At 41.1% G+C, this 21,458-nt stretch overlaps 2 protein-coding genes across 13 annotated transcripts in view; one reads left to right on the forward strand and one right to left on the reverse strand.

Moving 5' to 3' along the window:
• Nucleotides 1–21,458, forward strand: part of LOC128414804 (uncharacterized) — a 470,265-nt gene that overhangs the window by 274,435 nt on the left and 174,372 nt on the right. Inside the window, exon 1 of one of the 11 annotated variants that reach the window (XM_053390627.1) lies at nucleotides 18,858–19,137. The exons of the other annotated variants lie outside the window; for them this stretch is intronic. The gene's annotated coding sequence lies outside the window, so the exon portion shown is untranslated. Of the gene's footprint in view, nucleotides 1–18,857; nucleotides 19,138–21,458 lie in introns of those variants that run through there. 11 annotated transcript variants of the gene reach the window in all.
• Nucleotides 8,470–11,535, reverse strand: LOC128414795 (uncharacterized). Of its 2 annotated transcripts, none has more exons than XM_053390613.1 (2): nucleotides 11,314–11,535; nucleotides 8,470–10,692 (listed from the first exon to the last, which is right to left on the reverse strand). In XM_053390613.1, the coding sequence occupies exons 1-2, from the start codon at nucleotides 11,433–11,435 to the stop codon at nucleotides 8,643–8,645; spliced, it is 2,172 nt and encodes a 723-aa protein (XP_053246588.1). In that variant the 5' UTR covers nucleotides 11,436–11,535; the 3' UTR covers nucleotides 8,470–8,642. The 2 variants fall into 2 exon arrangements, with proteins under 2 accessions (XP_053246588.1, XP_053246589.1); XM_053390614.1 differs by having other exon boundaries at nucleotides 8,470–10,675; nucleotides 11,314–11,484.

Genomic DNA, 21,458 nt, shown 5'->3' on the forward strand with positions numbered 1-21,458 from the left:
ACTTCCATGTATTTCCTAAAGGAAGTAGAAGAGCATATTTTTGAAAAATGATTTATACAATAATTTATGTGCACAAAAAACTGTGCAATCAATGAATGGGTAATTCTTTACCACATACAACTTGGAGGATATTACGTTCATAAAGACGCAAAGGAGCAACAGTCCCCTGCAGCCAGGCTGTTATTCCATTTGCTGCCTTATATAATATTCTGTTTGTTCTACCTGATGAGGTTTAACATGGTTTGGTTAATAATCTGTTTAGGGAGGCACACTTTAAAGTGTGTGAAAGCCCCCACAATAAACCAGCTTCCCAGCTCAGCTCTTTGCTTAGGTGCACATAAAGAACTTTCCCACTTTCAAGGGCTTATCCATTAATTTCAAGTTTTGGAGCCACTCATCACACACCCCAAACTGCATGTGGGGCTTCCCACCTCTATTGAACAAGCTCTGTGTAAATTACCATGTGTCCAGTAGGTTATGGGTAAGAAAGTGTTGTTTTAAAGTTTACACATTCAATAATGAGCTTCTATAACTACATATATAAACATAGGTTTAAAAAAATATTTAGTAAAACAGTTGGTTGCTTATTGGAGTGTAATAATTTTTGTGCTTGTGGATAAATGACAAAAGCTAATGCTGATACCAATTATTTTATTTTTGCATTGTTCTGCATCACAATGCTTTCTCAGTTCCTATCCCCAAAACCCTCTTCTCTACCTGAGATATATTTATGATTTCTTTTATGATCTGGAATGATGGACGGGAGACACTTAGGCTGTTCCATCATTATTTTGAAAAAAGTTCAGCCCATCATCTACCTGAGCCTGGATTAGTCCACATAAGAGGTTCACTTTCTCATTACTACTGCACTTAGATAATGGACGTATAAGCATCATCTTATACAGGAAAGCTACTGACTGTTAAACATACCTACATGCTTCCAGTGTTCACACAGGACACACAATAAAATGTATTCTTTACTGGGAAGTGCTATGATAAAACTGCATCTTTAAAGACTCATCAGACAGAGACTCACAGTTTAAAATTTTACATGAGGCATTCTTTGGATTATATTACCTACCTAATGAAGTGGTGCCAAGGAATAATCTACAGCAGGGGTGGCCAACTCCCAAGAGACTGTGATCTACTCACAGAGTTAAAAACTGGCAGTGATCTACCCCCTTTTGCGGGGTTTGGGTCAAAGTTGTTGAGTTTTTTCAGGGAGGAGGTAAAAAGTTGAGCTTTTTTAGGGGAGCCACAGTTGCTCAGCTTCTTTGGGGGGAGCCAATGATCTACCAGTGATCTACTGCAGACGTCCAGTGATCTACTGGTAGATCACGATCTATCTGTTGAACATGCCTGATCTACAGAACAGAGTCAGAAGACTTAATGACAGACCCCCGCTTGTCACTTACAGCTCCCAGTTAATGCCACTCAAACTGAATCAATGATGTATAGTCCATACTGGATAATGACCCTTTCACGGGTCTTGGATGGAAAACCTGTACTAGCTTACAAACAGCCCCCAAACCAAACCTAAAACATCTATTCACCAGCAACAACCACCTACATTCTTATTCTTATTAAATTTTCACACTGCCCTTCATTTGAGGATCGTAAGATGGTTTACAATATAAAAACACAAAAATACATAACACACTAACAAACAACAACAACACCCCCAGTTTAAAAAGCTGTAGATTGTTAATTAGCCAAAGGCCAGGGGGAAGAGGAATGTTTTTGCTTGGCACCTTAAGATATGTAACAAAGGCACCAGGCGAGCCTCCCTAGGGAAAACATTCCACAATGAAGGGCCACTGCAGAAAAGGCCCATTCTGGTGTTGCCACCATTCAGACCTCTCATGGAGGAGGCGGACAAAGAAGGGTCTCAGATGATGATTCCAGGGTCTGGGTCAATTCATATGGCAGTCCTTGAATTGCATTGCGAGATACGGACACTATTAAAGGGTCTAGTGATGTGATCCAGAAATCAGGTTCATTCGCCTACTCCTCTTCCACTGTGATGTATGCCATCATCTGCCTGCAGTGCCCTTCTGCATTACAAATAGGACAAACAGGCTAGTCTGTACACACACAAAATCAACTGATCCAAATTTGGCATCAGAAATGGCAAAACTAGCTAAAAACCAGCTAGGGGACATTTCAAACTCTCAGGTTACTCTTCAAATTACCTTTAAGTCACCATCTTTGAATGAAGGAACTTCAAAGGGGAACTTCAGTGTGAAACTGCTGAATTACAGTTCATCAAGAGCAGGGGTCAGCAACCTTTTTCAGCTGTGGGCCAGTCCACCGTCCCTCAGACCATGTGGTGGGCCGGACTATATTTTGAAAAAAAATATGAATGAATTCCTATGCCCCACAAATAACCTAGAGATGCATTTTAAATAAAAGCACACATTCTACTTGTTTAAAAACACCAGGCAGGCCCCACAAATAACCCAGAGATGCATTTTAAATAAATGGACATATTCTACTCATGTAAAAACACTCTGATTCCCGGACTGTCCGTGGGGCCGGAATGAGAAGGCGATTGGTCCGCATCCGGCCCCTGGGCCTTAGGTTGCCTATCCCTGATCAAGAGGGTCAGTGCTATCACTTGTAAATTGACTTGGATCAAATTAGCCCCAAAGAGAATCCCTTGCTGATGACCACAGTGTTTGGAAATAGTCCAGTTGCGTATCCACAGAACTGACCAAAGGAGAAATGCTCACTGGGAGGAGCATAGAAAGAAGAAACACCATAGTACACCTGCATCATCATAACTGGACCCCTTCATCTGTCCTAGCTGCAACAAAGATGTCTCTCCCATATCACTCTCTACAGCCACAGCAGGAACTGTAACTCTCCAATAGCTTGACTTCACCCGCACAGGCGCACTCTTCCGTCGTCTCCCAAAACAGACGGATGCCAACAACAATTCCAAGATGTCTGTGGGCACCTCCAGATGGGTCTTTTAAGGTGCATTTGGGACGATTTGTACTCTTGATGCTATCAGGGCATTCATAGGTACTTCCATATTCAAGGTTATTTGTGACACCACCACCCCAGGATGCTGGTAGCTTTAAAATTTCACTCCTCCTAAGGTAACACCAAATACCTTGCGAATGTTAGTGCTTATGCCAGAATAGAAATCTTTCTGCTTTTGCCTGAAGGGAACAAAAGTCGGACATATGATTAACTCAACTCATTTCTGATTTGAATGCGATAAAATTAAGTGAGGCATTTAAATACTGTGCTTTTTGCTGAAGTGCTGCATTTCTTTAATAGAATGGATTTTCTAAGTATTTTGGATAACATTTAGCTTGCCGAAAAGAAATCTTTCTGCAATCTGCATTATTGTCTAACTGGAGCACAGGGCAACATTTGGAACAGCTATGTGAAAGTAATAAACCAATAATGTTCTACTTATTAAGTGTGTATAAATGTAAGTCTCCAATTTCTGTCTCATGGAAGGTACCAGGAATTGCTCTTTAAGGCCTCGATATTTTTTCTCCAAGTATTATTCCCCCCCCCCCAATATCCCCTTAGTAGCTTAGGAACAAATACCAACATTTTAAAATGTTCTTTTACCTCTTTTGATGCAACTGTGATTAATCAAACACCCATTGTCAAATTCCTGGTTCCCTAGGGTTCAGTGGTGGGAGGCGTGGAAAGAAGTGGGTGTGGGGGGGTTGCAATTGCCTGGCTATCTGTTAGTACCACAAATGTTTGGGGAAATATATAGATTAGACAGGTAGCAATAACACAAAGTTCCTATCTCAGTGGACAGAGTTTATAGCATATTGCTATCTTTATCAAGGAAGGAAGGAAGAAGATCACCCCACTTTATTTGATCATGTCTGAGAAAATTAATTGACATGGGAGTAGTTTCTCTTCAGGTAACTAGGCTTCTGAAAAGAGAGCATTTGTTGTAGTCAACTGGGTGCAATCCAGGTACACGGTACAGTTGAGTTAGCTTTATATTTGTGGAATTTAAGAAATGAGAGTGAGGAAAGGGGGACAGCTCTCACAAATGCAGAATTGCCTTCACAAAGCAAGATGTGGGGGAAGGTCTCATTTTCAAACTTGAGAGTCTGCAAACAGGAGGACTCTAGCTCACTAATGGAGCACCACTGAGATACGGAAAGGCTTGGTTTGAATCCCTGGGATTTCCGGGTAAAGATGGGAATGATTCCTATGTAAACTGCTGGAGAGCCACTGCCAGGCAGTTTCCTATGTTCCTATAAACAGACTTCTTCCAAACTCTGGATTGTCCCTAATTTTTTAATTCTAAATCTCTTCCTTATTCGGGGGAGAGACACTTGCTACCATGAGGCAGTTGCTTACAAGATTAAGTAGAAACCCAAATGAGACAGTTACTTACAGGATTAAACAGAAACCAAAATGATCAAGAGGGTAGAACAACTCCTGTATGAGAAAAGTTTACAATATTTGGGGCAAGGAAAAGAGGAGACATAACAAAGTTTTATAAAATCGTTTCTCTGTCTCTCATAACACTAGAACTGGGAGACATCAGTGAAGCTGAATGTTGGAAGGTTCAGGACAGAAAAAAGAAAGCATTTCGTCACACAGTTAACTATGGAATTTGTTCCTACAAGAGGGAGTGATGGCCACCAAAATGGCCACCAACAATTCATGGACCACTAACAAATCAGTGACCACTAACGATGATGGCTCCACTCTGTCTCTGGTTGGAGGCAGTGCACTTCTGAATACCAGTTGCTGGGGAGGGGAGAGTGCTTTTGTGCTCAGATCCTGCTTGGAGGCTTCCCACAGACATCTGGATGGCCTCTGTGATAACAGGATGTTGGACAAGATGGGTCATTAGCGTGATCCAGCAGTCTCTTCTTATGTAGTATGGTGGCCCAAGTGTCTGTGATCTTGTCAGCGCTCCCCCTGTCCATGCAGTGATGCTGCTGTGACAAAAACAAGTTTTGTACATGTTTCCAGCTTCTCAAGCGAAAGGGAATGTGTAATTGAGGAGCAGGCATAAAGAAAATAGCCCTGGGGTGGTTGGACTCAAACCCAAATCATGGATGATGTGGTCAAGGATCTGTTCTTTTTAACACACACACACACACCTTTATTGTTCAGTTATAGCTTAGAGTTGATTATATCAGTTAAGGGTGTGTTCTTGATCAACCATCAAGATGGTTTTTTTAGGAGTGATATCTACACATAAAGGAGAGTTATGTATTTAAATATTCTCCACAGAAGATACAATAATAACAACTAGTAATTGTGCCATTGTGCAGACTAGGAGATCTGAAAGAGTGCTAGATGTATTTATTCATTTAATGGGTCTTCATGTGAACTAAGTACTTATCCACATCTATACTTTAAAAGCCTTTAACACACTTTTAGCTATTCATAATGTTTCACTTTTGGGGTACAAACAGAGCTCTTTAAAACGGTTCGTGTGTGGAACATGGTAGGAAAGGGCAAACCTGCCCCAGTTTATTTTCTGATCCAGGCACACAACACCTGAAGATCACAATAAAACAAAAGCCTTCAGCTAGTTCCAAGCCTTCCCAGGTTATGGTTCCCCCTTACTGAGTTGCGGTGAGGACTCTGAGCATTGGAGGGGATTGCTCTCAGCTAGTGGGTGAGTAGAGGGTGGTGGTGGTGGGGTGATTTCCTGGCACCTGAGTGTTTTCTGGCAGTTGTGCCTCCCTTTTGTATTCGTTTGATTATTGCTGTATATTGTCAGACATTCTGCTGGATGTCCTTATATCTGGTGTCTTGTTTATGAACAAAAAAATGACTGCATTGGATAAAGAAATCCATCTTCTCTAATAAGTTGTTTGAAGATGATAATGCTCCTTTAAATAAACTGGAGATCATTGAGAATGTGTAGCATGCCATTTAGTACGCAAATTCAGGCGATGCATTTTAATAATAGATCATGGGGGGGAGAGGGGAAGGAAGCGCAAGCTACTGAAGCTTGCAAAAAGCAGGCCCCCAAAGCTTTCATGTTTTATTGGAGCATATGTTTTGGAAGTGGCAGCATTGACAGTGGTGGTGTAGATCTTCTTTTTATCTTGTTTTGATTCAAAGGATATTTGAATTTTATTTTTGGCAAACTTTTTATCTAGCCCCAAAGGGGTTCCTTGGCTGCCGTGACAGAGGAATAGCCATAATAAACACATTATGTGATACTTGTAAATTTCACAATCTTGCTATTGCTTCACTCACACACCAGGGGAGTGAAAATCTTCCCAAAGAAATCAAATAAGCCTGTAGTCAAATACCTGGCAGGTGTAAATATGAAACGAAGTCGCACAAATGTTGTTGTTATTTTCCAAAATCCAAACTGCATGAGCTATTTCAAATAAAGGAGAAACAAATCTTGAGCTCATAACTTCTTGTCTCCAGGGATAAAGTGTGAAATGGATTCTACTTATTTATGAACAGTTGCATTTTATTCTTATTCTAGGCACTCTCATAGCAGTTCTTTTAAACTCTGTTAACCCAGCAGGAGCTGTTTTAGTTGTGCATACTTTAAATATTTTTTATTCAACTTGATTTAAACCGAACACATCTGTCGTATAAGGGTATCGAGTCATGTGTGCAAACCAAATTAATTTTGTTCTCATGACAAAATTTCATTAAACATTCACATCCTGATTCCTTGGGCTTTTTCTGACTTTTGTGATAATTTAGTAGTAGCATTTTCATCTATATCCTGTTTTAACTCCAAGGAGCCCAAGACAGCATGTGTGACCCACTCCTTTTTATCCTCACAACATTCCTGTGAGATATGGACTGGCTAGGGTTGCCACCTTTGGTTGGACAAAATACAGGACAGGACAGGCAAAATAAAAGACGGGGTGGGGTGGGAGGCCAGGAGACCCCCCACCGCGCTGGGTGCCATGCCCCTGTGGGAGGTCACCACGCCCCCAGGATGCAGATCACCCCCCCGCGGGCGGCGCGCCACACCCCTGGGATTCACATCATGGCCTCACGGGCAATATGCCACGCCCCCTGGGATGTGCACCAGCCATGTCCCCGCTGCTCTCCGCCCCCGGTGCCACAGTGTGCAGCTTTGCCACTAACCCTCACCCCTCCCACTCAAACCATGTGGTGGAGGTGACTCCACTTCCTCTCCTACCACCCATCCGATCTCCTTAGCTGCTTCTTCCCTCATCCCCGCTCCTGATCTCTAATTTCAGATATAGTGATATATCAGAATATTGCGGTGTTTAGCTGCTAATATATCATAATCTTGAAAACCAGATATCACTCAGCCCTACTCTGTTTTATAGTATACTTAAAATCCTTTGCTTATTAGGGGCTACACTACATTTTGTTCAAAAAATTCCTATGCAGAGGTAACTAGCATAGAGTTATCAAAATTTTCATAAGCAGGCTGCCCATGACTTGGCTTTTGAAAAATTGGGGGTCCTCACTAATTAGCTAATTGGGAACCACTGCACTAAGACATAGAAGAAGTCTCTATGTCCTTGGGGAGAGTATCAGAAAACCCCAAAAATAATTTGACTTAGTTCATACTTCTGGGTAAATAGTTCAAGCAAAGCTATCTGCAAACAGTAGGGGGGGGATTCATCCTGTATCTAATCATAGCACGACAATTTTATATGTAGATTTTTCATTATGCACAGAATTTCTGGAAAGCTACAACTGGCTGTGGCTTTCCAGTGTCACAGTCTTCAGATGGGATCCATGTTTACTCCTTCACCAAACTGTCTAACACATTGGAACTATGTAGCAAGTGGATTGGTCATCATTCTTAACATTAGTATGCTAAAATCTGGTAGTATTGTGGGTTTGTAGCTTTTCTCATTAGTTACTGCCTCTGAGTAAAAACTCCATACCTGTATTCCGAAAACTTCCCACTGATCTGATCCAGATCCTTTTAACATTTAGTTCCCTTGAAACGTTGTCGTTTCAAAGCAGAGACATCACCTTGCCAACAAAGGTCCGTATAGTTAAAGCCATGGTTTTCCCAGTAGTGATGTATGGAAGTGAGAGCTGGACCATCAAGAAAGCTGATCGCCAAAGAATTGATGCTTTTGAATTATGGTGCTGGAGGAGACTCTTGAGAGTCCCATGGACTGCAAGAAGATCAAACCTCTCCATTCTGAAGGAAATCAGCCCTGAGTGCTCACTGGAAGGACAGATTGTGAAGTTGAGGCTCCAATACTTTGGCCACCTCATGAGAAGAGAAGACTCCCTGGAAAAGACCCTGATGTTGGGAAAGATGGAGGGCACAAGGAGAAGGGGGTGACAGAGGACAAGATGGTTGGACAGTGTTCTCGAAGCTACAAACATGAGCCTGACCAAACTGCGGGAGGCAGTAGAAGACAGGAGTGCCTGGCGTGCTCTGGTCCATGGGGTCACGAAGAGTCGGACACCACTAAATGACTAAACAAACAAACAAAACACTATGAAACAAATGGGCTCAACAAATAGTCGTCACCACAGCAATTATTTTCAATTTTGTTTACTTTTTGACTTAATCTACATATAAACTGTACCTTTGTGCAAAACTTAAAAAGAAGTAATATCTCTTCAGCTTTCATATTTCAGTGGAGGTAGTTTCTGAGACAGCAAAAGTAGTAATTTTGAGGATTTTGCCTCAAATGAAGGAAATGATCACCTTATATATGCCCCTCATCCTCAGTAGTAGAAGGGAATGTGGTGCTTGACAGACCCCATTTTCCCTTCTTCTCTTGCTCCTCACAGGTCATGCCCAGGTTCAGTTGTTCCCTTTCCTGCTGCTCCTCATACGGTATGGATGTTGTCTTCTGGATATGCCATGTCTCCAGTTGCTCCCCTTCTGTGTTGCATCCTGCCTGTGGGAGCATAGGAAGTGGTTGTGCTTCTTGTTCCTGCGCTATTGCATTGTCTTTGGAGGAAGCAAGCATATGCACCTTGCTCTCATCGTCCTCGGCTTCTTGCTCTTCATTCAGGGAGGGTATTTCAAGAATGCCAGTGTATAGGTTGTCCTTTCTTACACACAGTTCTTCAGAGGTTCCACTCAGAGGCAAAGAGCTCAGCTTTGCAAGTCCTAGAGGCCGTTGCACTTCTAAGTAAAGAGTACCCTGATGGTCCTGGTCCTCCTTGTCATAGGTGCCCTCAGACCCAGAATCTCCACAGTCCAATTTTCTTTGCTGTTCTTTCTCATAGCTTAGGTTGTCAGGAAGTGTAGTTGTATGTTCTGATGCACTGAGCTTTTGCTTCTCCTGTTCTTCAGTATAGGCAGTGCCCTTACATCCGGAATGTGCATAATTTAGACCTTCTTGCATTTCCTTTTCATCATGGTGTGTGCTAATTTGTTCCAGTAAAAGAAGCTGCTGTGCATCTGAGTGTTTTTGCTTTGCAACATGAGTAACAACATCCTGAGGCAAACTGTTTATATATGCTAGTTGTTGCAGATCCATTGTGCAAGCTACACCCAGGGGCAATGTAGTTATGTTTTCTTTTGCAACAGCTTGTAGATCCTTCTGGTGGGGAACATACTGATGATCTTCTGACATGCTGAGAAAGCTCTCTAATGTTGAGCTTCTGAAAGCTTGTGTGTCTTCCTGTACCTTCTCACAGGTTGTGTCCTCCAATGGAAAGCTCATAGCTTTGGGTAAAATAGGCAGTTGGTCTTCTTGGTCAAACAAGTTTATCTCATTGGAGGAGGTTTCTCTTACAAAATCTAAAAGCTGTTGTACTTCTGGCTGTTCTTGTTCATCATTTCCACACATGGTAGACAAAATATCTGGGTATTTTTGTTCCACAGGCTGCTGTACCTCCTGGTTTGTGTTATCTTTGTAAGCCTGCTCCTCCTTGCGAACATCTCCTTTAGATACAGGATTTATTTGACTCCAGAATACTCGTTTCTCCATGTTATGGGTGATACCCATACCATGTTGTTGTTGCCTCCCAACCTGCTGTTCCTCATTGCATGGTACAGCTGGTTGGTTGAACAGTTCCTGCAAAGAAGTTGCACCCTTGGAATCAATACTTGTGTTTTGTTCCTCTTGAGTTTTGTTTTCACTGGCAGTCGATGTACTGTTTGGTTCTAGTTCTCTAGCCTGCTGCAGCTCCTGAAATGGCACATCTTGGTGACTCCGCTTCTGGTCCTTCTTACAGGGCAAACCTTCCAATATAATCCCTGTATGACCTCTTCCTTTTTGTTGTTCCTTTTCATCGGTTACTTCTTGGAGCACTGCACTCAGCAATTCAGATTTTCTATGTTGTCTGCTTTCTTCAGCTGCCATAATTAGATACTCCTTCCCTTCTTCAGAGGGATCACCCTCTAATTTTGCACCCACTACCTTTTTCTTTACCTTTTCCAAAGATAATACACTCATATTATCTGATCCCTCCTTTTGTTGTGGCGTTTGGAAAGTATTTGCACTTGTTTTTTCATCACATTCTCCTTGCTTTTCTTCCAAAAATATATCACTTAAAGGCATAGGTATATGGGGATCTTGAATTTTTCTGTCATAGGGCTGGGTACATACTGCCAAAGCTGGCTTGATAGCCTCTGTTTGTACACCCACGTCACCTGCAGGTGTCATCTTCCAATAGTCTTGGCCCATGTTCTGCTGTCTTTGCTCAAACATGGTGACATCACAGGATAGATCTTCAGGATAATTCTTTTTCTCGTTTTTCTTCTTTCTGTCCTTGGGTCTCCTCCCTGGTAAGTACAACCGCCTGTCAACATACAAGATATGAATAGGGACTGAAATGAGGATCTCTTCTCAGCCCTGTATCCTAATATCATAACAGCCTAACAGTGACCTCAACCAGTGTGCCTAATTATAAATTTGCAAGAATTTGTAAGTGCTTAACAAAGACCAGAGCTTTCCAAACTGGGTGTCAGAACATGGATGTGGCTGCAGTGTGTAGGTCTGTTGTGGGAACACTCCCCGCACTCCTTCTGGGACTGGAAAGGGGTTAGTTTAACCTCTGGTTTGCTAGTAAAACTGAATTAGTGTGTCACGAAATGATGCATGTCACCAACATGGGAAGTTTGGAAAGCTCTGTTATAGACTGTTACATTCATGCATAGGTGCTTATTCCCTGGGGCCCAGGGTGCCCGAGCACCCACAAAATTCCCCATGAGGGGGCTGGCACCCACAGATTTCAGGGCAAGGGCCATGCACACTGCATGACACCCACAGCCCCGGACACCCATGGTCGCGGGGCCAAGCTGACACTCCTGAATTCATGGCTCTCTAAACATTTCTTGGTTCTGTTATCTGGGAAATGCCATCTCTAAACTTTGTCTTCCAACAAATCAGCCGCTGTGTGGAACAAAACAACCATTCATACCTTCTAGGGATGCAGCAACACAAGGCTGAGGCTTGGAAACACCTAGAAGTGTGCTCTTCTCCAGCAGCATTTGCATCTTCTTCTATAGCATCTGCACAACTTACAACCCTCTCTTCACTCATCCCCCAAAATAAAGAGTAGAAAAATAAAAGTCTTAGAAAGGAAGGACACCGACTCTTAGCCAGTGCTTGGCTTCTATGCTCTTAAAAAATGGATTTTGTTGACCACATTTGGCCACATTTACCAGCTAGTGTGGCTTGTATGGCAATAGCAAACTGAATCCTTTATAGGAACATCTTTATGACATCACCAGTTCTAGAAGGCTGTTGGGTAACCATAGCAGCATGGCTATGGCTCCCAGAAATTGAACATTTGTGCTATGATATGACACTCATTTGCTTATTTGATACATCATTACTTTAGCTTTTTGAATGCATAACCTTGATATTTTCATGAATTTCCTCCGTGAATCTGTCTAATCTTTTAAAGCCAATGATGGTGGGCATCATTATCTCTTCTAAGAGCAAATTCCACAGTTTTACTACGCACTGTGAAAAGACGTACTCCCTTTTGCCTGACCTGAATCCTCCAGCATTCTGCTTCCTTGGATAACCCTGGGCACTAGTGTTTCTAAACATCGTGCATAACTTTGTACAACTCTGTCATTGCCCCTCCCAACAACTCACCTTGAAAAAATAATAATAGAAAGCTCCAAATGTAACATTTCTTCTAGGGGAATTGTTCATTGGCTGAGCTGTGGCAATTAGAACTAAGCAATATTCCAAGTTATCATAGATTTCTATAATGGCATTATGATATTGGATTTTTTTTTAATAATCTCACAATTATTTATATCTTGCCTTTCAGGATATAAACCTTCCATTGTGGGTTGTCGTTAAATTACAACTTTTAATTTTTTTAAAAAAAATATGAAAATGTTATCAGAATCCTTTCCTTTGGCTAATTAAACAGTCTATGGCCTTTTAAACTGTTGGAGATGGAAGTAGTTATTTTTGTTAGTTACTATGTTATGTATTTTTGTTGGTTTTTTATATTGTAAACCGTCCTGTGATCCTCAGTTGATAGAAATTGAATAAATAAATAGAGTAAAATTTCCCCAGAATATTTGCTGATAGATTATTCTGTAGCGGGCGACATACATGCGTCCATCCTCAGCAGGCCCTGGGGTGGTCTTTGCCTGTTTCACTGTCTCTCTTTTCCACAAAGCAGGGCTGGCTAACTTGTGGCCCTACTGATGTTGTTGGACTCCTGATGTTGGTGTTTTAGGTGTCTTCATCATGGGCAGATGGGGCTTGTCTCCCTGGGAAGGTAGCTCATCTAAGAGAAGGAAAACTCTGATCCTAAACCTTTGCTGCCTTGCAGAATATCTTCGGGAGTAAAAAGGGCTAAGGAGTAAACCGTACACAAATTTGGAGTGCAGTCCCTAAGATGTTTGGGTGGTACTTTGTACACCTCCTTCTGGCAACTCCTGCAACCAAACTGGTGCCAAATGTATTGCTCTGCTTTCCTTTGGTCCACATGAGTGAGGGCAAGAAGGGGGGCATCTTGTTGTCTGAGCAGCTTAGGAGCTCCATACACACTGCCCAGGCTTGTGCCCCAGGGTGGTGGTCACTTTGGTGACGCGGGTGGCGCTGTGGGTTAAACCACAGAGCCTAGGGCTTGCCGATCAGAAGGTCGGCCGTTTGAATCCCTGCAATGGGGTGAGCTCCCGTTGTTCGGTCCCTGCTCCTGCCAACCTAGCAGTTCGAAAGCACCTCAAAGTGCAAGTAGATAAATAGGTACCACTCCGGCGAGAAGGTAAACGGCGTGTCCGTGTGCTGCTCTGGTTCGCCAGAAGCGGCTTACTCATGCTGACCACATGACCCAGAAGCTGTGCTCCAGCTCCCTCAGCCAATAAAGCGAGATGAGCACCGCAACCCCAGAGTCGGTCATGACTGGACCTAATGGGCATGGGTCCCTTTTACCTTTACCTTTAATGCAGCTGTTGAACTTCACTCCCAGAGGCTTACTCCATTGTCTCTCAAAACAGACCGATGCCAACTACAGCAAATAAAACTATTACGTACGGACTACATTCATGATATTGTAGAACCACCCTGGGCTCCTTTAGGAAGAAAACTAGGACAGAAATAAAATAAATAAATGATAATCATCATTTTATGTTAAATAATAGTTAAGGACTGTACAAACCTTGATTTAACTTTTATTGTATTTTCATAGTAAACAAATAACAAGAACCAAAGGTTGATGAGACTTTCTATCATAAACAGAATCATAAACCTTCTAGAGTCTTGTGCTTTTTATACACTGCTGCAGAAGAGGAATATATTTCTCATTCCAGAACCATTTATTTAATCTGTTGCCTTAACATGTTCCATTTTCCACTCAGAATCCAAAGAAGAAAAATTATAGACGTGCTTATAGTTTGTCCTCAATCTGAAGGAGATGTATGACTTGTATTAAACCTCAGCCATTGTGTAGTTGTCCTTGCTCACATATTTAATTAATGAAATTTGAAATTTCTAAGTGATTTGTTCTGCTGAAAATTGTAAAGGGATAAAACTTCAAAACCCACTTTACTACTTGATCAGTCTTCAGCTATTAATGCAGGAGAAACGCTTTTCAGAGAAAATTGCTCCACTAGATTCTGGATGTACATTCAGAATGAAATACAATTACAGCTGTTCAGCCACATTTCTTAGATGTGCAAGCACATAAATGGAAGCTCAGTTATGCTGGACTGTCCATCAGCTGGGTCCATTCCTCCTAGATATTGCTTGATATTGTTTGATGCTTTAAGAAGCTTGAAATACCATCTTGTATGTGTTGTATACACTGGGAATCTGTCAGTTTATCAAAATACGTATTTTAAGAATCATATCAAAATGTGCATTTTGATGTACTGTGTCCACAGGCAAATCGGTTAAAATGTCCATTGTAACATAGGTTCAGAGCTGGCCCGCCTATGAGGCGGACTGGAGCACCCACCTCAGGCAGCAGAACCGCCACCACTAGTTTCTCCTGGTGGCAGCTTCCAGTGCACAACCCCAGTAAGTGAGGCTTTGGCGGAGGGAGGGCAGGGATGGCACCTTCCCATTTCTCCCAGGGCAGTAAAATAAGAAAGCCAGAAGCCGATGTGGAAATATGGAGAAGTGAATTTAAGATGCGGGGGGGGGGGGGGGGACTGAGAGAAACCAAACTGACGGAATCGCTCATCCCTACTTATCCCAATCTTGGCACTGCTATTAGTACAGTTTTGGAAGTGTCTGGAGGACTATCTGACCCTGTTGTTTGAGATCAATTTGAGTTAATGCAGTGGCAGGATGTGAACTTGGTGCCTGAAGTGGTGCAGCTTACCCTCTCAACCATTGCCTGTCATAGCTTGTTAGAGCTAGTCAGAGGGGATTGGTCAGGTCCGTCTTGCAGCCCTGAAAGGGGTTGTGCTGCACCCCCTCCTGTACCCTGAGTTTTTAAATAACCATGATCCAACTGACAAGATCCATTTTTGGACCAAGGTTCTTGAGGGAGTGGGTAGTCATCCAACTCCAGACATTCTTCGATGAAGCAGGTTATACTGCCACATTTTCAGTCTGGCTTCAGACCCATTTTTGGCACAGATAACATTTTGGTCACGCTGGTTGATGACTGGTTTCAAGAGAGAGATTCAGGGGTGGAGTGTGAACTTACTGATTCTTCTGAGTGCGTCAGCAGCTGCTGATTCCATTGTCCATTGACTCCTGGAACAATTTTGGGGGTTGGGGCAAGGGCCACAATAAGACAGTGATTCCGTTCTTATGTGCAGAGTCGTTTCTAGACAGTAGCATTGAGTGACCCCGTGGCAATTGAGCTTTAAGGCTCTATCCTGTCCCAAATGTTATTTACCATATATATGTACAATAGCTACTTGGTATGGTCATCAAGGGATTTGGTGCTCATTCCTCATGACTCCCAGCTGCAGCTAGGGGTGTTTCATCTGATTTGTGTGTTTAGAATTTGTTTTAATATTTGTAAGGTCATATTTGCTTTATATGCTAAACATGGAGACCATTCAGAAGACCAATAGTGAAACAAAAATTTTTTTTCCTTCCAGTAGCACCTTAAAGACCAACTAAGTTAGTTCTTGGTATGAGCTTTCGTGTGCATGCACACGAAAGCTCATACCAAGAACTAACTTAGTTGGTCTTTAAGGTGCTACTGGAAGGAAAAAAATTTTTTGTTTTGACTATGGCAGACCAACACGGCTACCTTTCTGTAGTAGTGAAACATGTTTGGGTTCTGTGATATTTTGGAAGTTTTTGTGCACATTGTTGTGCATTGTACATTGTTGATACATTGTTGTTAGTGTTTGTGTTTGAATTGTTTTGCTTTGGGACTATGAGCCCATCAGCTCCTGCCTCTCCCCCAGCTCTCATCATTGTAATAATAATAATAATAATAATAATAATAATAATAATAATAATAATAATAATTTATTATTTATACCCCGCCCATCTGGCTGAGTTTCCCCAGCCACTCTGGACGGCTTCCAATCAAGTGTTAAAAACAATACAGCATTAACTATTAAAAACTTCCCTAAACAGGGCTGCCTTCAGATGTCTTTTAAAAAGAAGATAGCTGCTTATTTCCTTCATATCTGAAGGGAGCGCATTCCACAGGGCGGGTGCCACTACCGAGAAGGCCCTCTATCTGGTTCCCTGTAACCTCACTTCTCACAATGAGGGAACCACCAGAAGGCCCACAGTAAAGGATCTCAGTGTCCGGGCTGAACGATGGGGGTGGAGACACTCCTTCAGGTATACTGGACCAAGGCCGTTTAGGGCTTTAAAGGTCAGTGCCAACACTTTGAATTGTGCTCGGAAACGTACTGGGAGCCAATGCAGATCTCTCAGGACTGGTGTTATGTGGTCCCGGCGGCCACTCCCAGTCACCAGTCTAGCTGCCGCATTCTGGATTGTAGCACCTGCTCCTCCCACAATCCAACATGCTTGAGATGAGCCTTTTTTATTTCTTATTTCCAACATCAGGTATGCTCATTCCCTCTGGAAATCTTTCATACCAGAGGCTTCAATGAAGATAGGTGAATCTGGACAATGGAACAAGGAACTGGCAAAAGTTGAGAGGCAAGCCAAGAAAAATTGTCCTGTGTACATACACCATAGATAAATGGGTAGTGAAAATAATTGTAGTAGCTTGAAAGATATGAATGGTATTTGGAAACCAGGAGGAATACAGCATGGTAGATTTCAGCTATGCAATTCCATACTAAGTTGTCATAACAAGTTGATCAGACTGCTGGGCTGAGGAAGTTTATAGATTATATAGCATCAGATTTTATAGTAAAGTTGTGTGGTATTGAAGTCCAGTGTCATGTGATAGCCTGCATTAAAAGGGCGACTTTCCACCCATTACCAAGATTTTCTTGATAGGCGATAAGGCCTACAGTTTCCTCCTCCAGTATGTTGGAACGAGAGAACCAGCTTCCAACTTCAAAGACTAATGGTGCCTGACAGTATGGTTGAAGACCAGCAGACATCCTGAAGTGTGGTGGAGGTGGTTTGAACCCACATTCACATTAATTCTAATTAAATCAATTTAATATAAATGTGATTTTAATTTTTAAAAAGTTTTTAAATAAATTCTAGTATTTTAGGAAATTTTAGGATTCATATTTTCTTTTTATTTTTATTGTAGTCTTCTCTTCCCTTAAAGGATCAAGAGTAACTAAAAAAATCAAACGTTCTCCATCTCTCAATACCTATAACTGTATAATACTTGATTTACTAGACCAAAGAACCCTTTCAACATGCACCTAAGTTTAAGCTGCAAGGAGATAGAGAGAGAGAATGTAGCATTGTTTTAAAATATTTACATATTTGCTCTATACAAATTCATTAATTAGAGAAATATTTCATTTTTAAATTTTCCTAAGATGTAACTTTCATTACCATGTAAATGCTGGACAAGGTGGATTAGCACTGTGTGATTTAATTGACAGAGCAGAGGCAGACGAGTATCTGGACTGAACACTACATATTTGGAATAGCCTAAGTGGACTTGCAAAGTTCAAAAATTCAAAAGCTCTTCCAGCACAGAATAGTTAAGGGAAAACAGCAAAACTCCAAGGTCACTGGGAATGTTCTCAGGGTATTCTGACATGGCTTATCTTTCCTCACATGCCTACTTTTTCCCCCCTTTGCGAAGAATAGCTGCAGAGAATAGAAGCCATAGGCAGGCCTTGTGCCATCCCTTATTTGAGTTCTTTTATACTCCTCTTTTTAAAGAAGCTGTCAAGTTCTTTTCTGGTGCTGACAGGGAAGGCCAAATCTGCAATACTGGAAAAGAGGCAGAGAGAGAGAGAAAGAAACTTTTTGTGTTGATGTTTTACTAAGTGAGCTAAGGAGAATTTTAGAATCATGTAATTTACTCCGGAGGCATTTACTGTACATAGCCATAGTGATGGTAATTTCTTTCATTGTTGAAGTGAAAAGATAACCATCAATCAGTTGTCAATTGGTCAATTGCAGCAGTGATGAAAAGAAACTGGTAGGAACAATCACTTTCGGTGGCTACCTAGACTATTTGGGGTTTGGAGGAAAACGTGGGAACTGGAGTTAGTAAAAATGGAATGAGACTCAGAGGGTGGTGGTATTAAAGGGTGGGGGAGTTTAAATGCAATATAAGCAATAACATTCAGAGAGCTGTGGAAATTATTTGAAATACAGACAACTTTCTTCAAGTGAAAAATAGGGTTGTCCAGAGACATTCAACTTTAGTCGTGAACTGGAGGAATTATTTGGAAAATTGAAGAATCTGAATATAAATGCAATCACATGTTCCATAAGCTTGACAAGAAGCCTAACTATTCTGCCATCAATCCTAAAAGAATATAGAGCTTGCTCTTGAGTGTTATGATTGATGTGTTAATAGACATGGCTACACTGGAAACAGAAATAACATTAAACCTGAAAATACAGAATGACCATACATGGGTCTCAGTATTACTGATAAAAACATTTTTTAAAAATACTTGACTTCATTAAGTCTACTTGACTTCTTTCATGGGAATAATGCTCTTTCTTGACTGTGTCTCAAATAACAGCTTTTTGTAGTGGTGTGAAAGCACAAAATGAGATGACATAAGAGCATTTGGTTACCTTTATTTATTTATATATTTATCTATCTATCTATCTATTTAGATTTCATAGACAAAAAAAATTCTAATTTAACCTTCCCTAGTTTGCTTTTCTTCTTTTTTAGGCACTGCAGTCTGACTGATCTGAGGGGGTTTTAATTTTTTTGTTATTGTATTTCATGTTATTTTGCTGTGGTAGGTTAAAAAAAGGATTACAGGCCCACCAGAAGGAAGAGATAGCATCACTTTGTAATCCAGCCCATGGTTTCCTAGATACCGTATTGTCTCTTCTGTTCCGCTATGTGAAAAATGTTGAATATCAACAATGGGTTTCAGTGCTGTATTGTTGAGTTTTGTATGAACTAATCTAGCTTCGCTAAAAAAGAGAGAGAGAGAGAGAAAAGAAAGGGGGGAGAGGAAAAAAAACTACAGCTTTGGACAAAAGTCTATAGCCAGAGCATTCGTAATTCCCCATGCACAAGAGCTGACTGTGTCTCTGGGAAGACATTTTACTCGTTTGCTTTCTTATTTCCTAGAGTTTTCTAGTCCTGCTTTCAGGTGTTTGCTACCTATTAAAATCTCACCTGCCCGGGGCACTGTACTTGAGAAAATTCTGCAACCTGTCAGATGGTGTAGGTCTCATAAAGTCAGCTCTGTTCAGGGTTTGAAAGGTAAGCTTTTGCTTAACTCCTCTGCTGCCTTTGCTTATGGAATGCCAACTTGATTGGCCTAGCTGTGAAACTTTGCAACGTCTCTCTGGTTTGTGAGCATGTATAGCAGCAGTTTCATTGCATCCAAAAAGACATCTGTATGAACGTGGGGATAGAGAATGGGGATGGAGTGGGTGTGACTGGAGTGAAATGTACCATTTTCTAATTATGGGTTGGGAAATGAGTGGCTAAAAACTGTATCACCTGCAAAGAGGTGCCTTGATAGCATAGGTGGGCACACATTTGTAGGTTGTCAAGTTAAAAAAAAAGGACAGAGAAATCAGGTCTGGAATACGCTGTGTTTTCTAAAAGGGTTTGTTAAAAAGCTGAATGGTGCATTTGGTTTTTTCTCATTTGTAGGTTGAAAAGCTGTGAGCAGGGAGTTTGGTACATTGATGCCTGTGTGTGTGTGTGTGTGTGTGTGTGTGTGTGTGTGTGTTTCTATGCTGGAGGTGGTGTTTGAAGTTTAGTGGGTGGAGGGTAACAAATAAGATTTTGGGTCATATCAAACCTATGGAGAAATGCTTGTTGCTTTATTTACCAAATGACATTCTTTTCAAACCTAAAAAGAACAATAAGGTCATTTCTCAGATCAGTAGCTAGTTAATTTAAGCCACATTACTGTCATTTGTACTATATATGGAGAATAAAGAATGATATAAGAATAGTAACCAGTTAGAAGATAGCTAGCAAGAATAAGAAATTGCAAGTTATCTGCCTTTTATTTGCGTGTGTGGGGGGGTGATAGGAAACCATTTATTTGCAGAATCCACAAGGATTGTGTCAAGTTCAAATAAAAGAAATGTCTATACTAGCAAATGCTTGCTACTGTTCAAGCTTAAGACATATTTAGAGTTTTGTAACTTTAGAACTGCAAATGTGCATGGGAGGTCAGTTATGGCTATTTGCAATTGTGGGCAAAACATAACAACAACATCCTCATCATCATAGTTTCATGCTGGCAGCTTGCAAGCATTCCTGCTTGTAATGAAAGGTTGTTGTTGTTTTTTGCAGAGGGCATACTGCAGGTCTGTAAGATCCTATTCTTGTCCAGTCTTGTTCTTTCACCCCTTTCTCCCTTTACCCCAGGAATTAGAGGAGAGGGCAAATGATGCTTTCTTAACCCCTGTATTTAGTGGCAAGCAATGATGCGCTCCCTGTGAAACCATTTCTGACCCTCTGCTTGGAGTGGTGAGTTTGAGTTTTTCCCCTTCCTTGCCCATCATTGTCAGTCAATTATAGGATGGAACTGAACCAGAAAATCTGGTACAGTCTGGCAATTAGTACAAAGGGTTTCCAGTCTAGTGTAAAGAGAGAGATGCAAGAGCCCCAGCAGCTAGAGAAATAGTTTTGATTGGCCACGGACATTGCCTTTTAGTGCTGCTTGGTTACTTCCTAAAGATACTGCCTCCTACCCTACAGGTCTTCTCCTTAAAGTACTACATTATGGGCCTACTTTTAAGATGTCTTTTTTTGGTGGGCTTTCTTCCCCCCTTTCTTAGCTATTCCATCTCCCATTTTCAGACTGTCATTTTAACCCATCAAATAGACACATTTTGACTTGCACAACAAAGAGCCAAGTTATCAACATTCACAGAAACTGACATTTTTAATTCAGGCTTCATTATGTCTTTGATTCATGACAGTGAACTACAAAGACATTTAAAGTTTTCCTCCCTTTATTTTTCTTTCTTTTAAATTCAGCATTTGGGATGTTTGTCTTTTTCCTAGCACTCATATTTCCCTTTCTACCTTTCCCTTGCCGTAATATATAATTAGCACTATCAAAACCATCAGCTATTATCCACTATGACTTTTGACCTTTGTTTTGATCTTTCCAGCAGCCACCCACCCCCAAAAAATCTCACAGTAAATTTTAACTGGCTATTTTAATTTACAGAAAAGGCAATGTAATTTACATCACCAATATTTGTGACTCAACATGTTTATTGTGAACATGTAATTCAGAATCATGGGTTGTAGCTAACTATGGTCCACTCAGAGATGACCCATTGAAATCAAAGAACCTAAGTTAGTCGTGTTAATTAACTTCGGTGAATCTTCTCTGATACATTGGATACAACCCTATGAATTGTTGAGTAAAAATATAAATAGCATAATAATCCTGTAAATAATATATGTTTAAAATATTTGGAAGTGTAATAGGTGCATACTATAGAAATATAGTTTCAGATAAAGCTGTAGCCTTCATCTTAAAAAAAAAGTGCAATGCATTATTTTGACAAGCATTAAAGAAAGACTCCTATTTATTTACAAGTTAT

Source organism: Podarcis raffonei, chromosome 5 (genome assembly GCF_027172205.1).
Source record: "Podarcis raffonei isolate rPodRaf1 chromosome 5, rPodRaf1.pri, whole genome shotgun sequence".
NCBI classification, from domain to species: domain Eukaryota; kingdom Metazoa; phylum Chordata; class Lepidosauria; order Squamata; family Lacertidae; genus Podarcis; species Podarcis raffonei.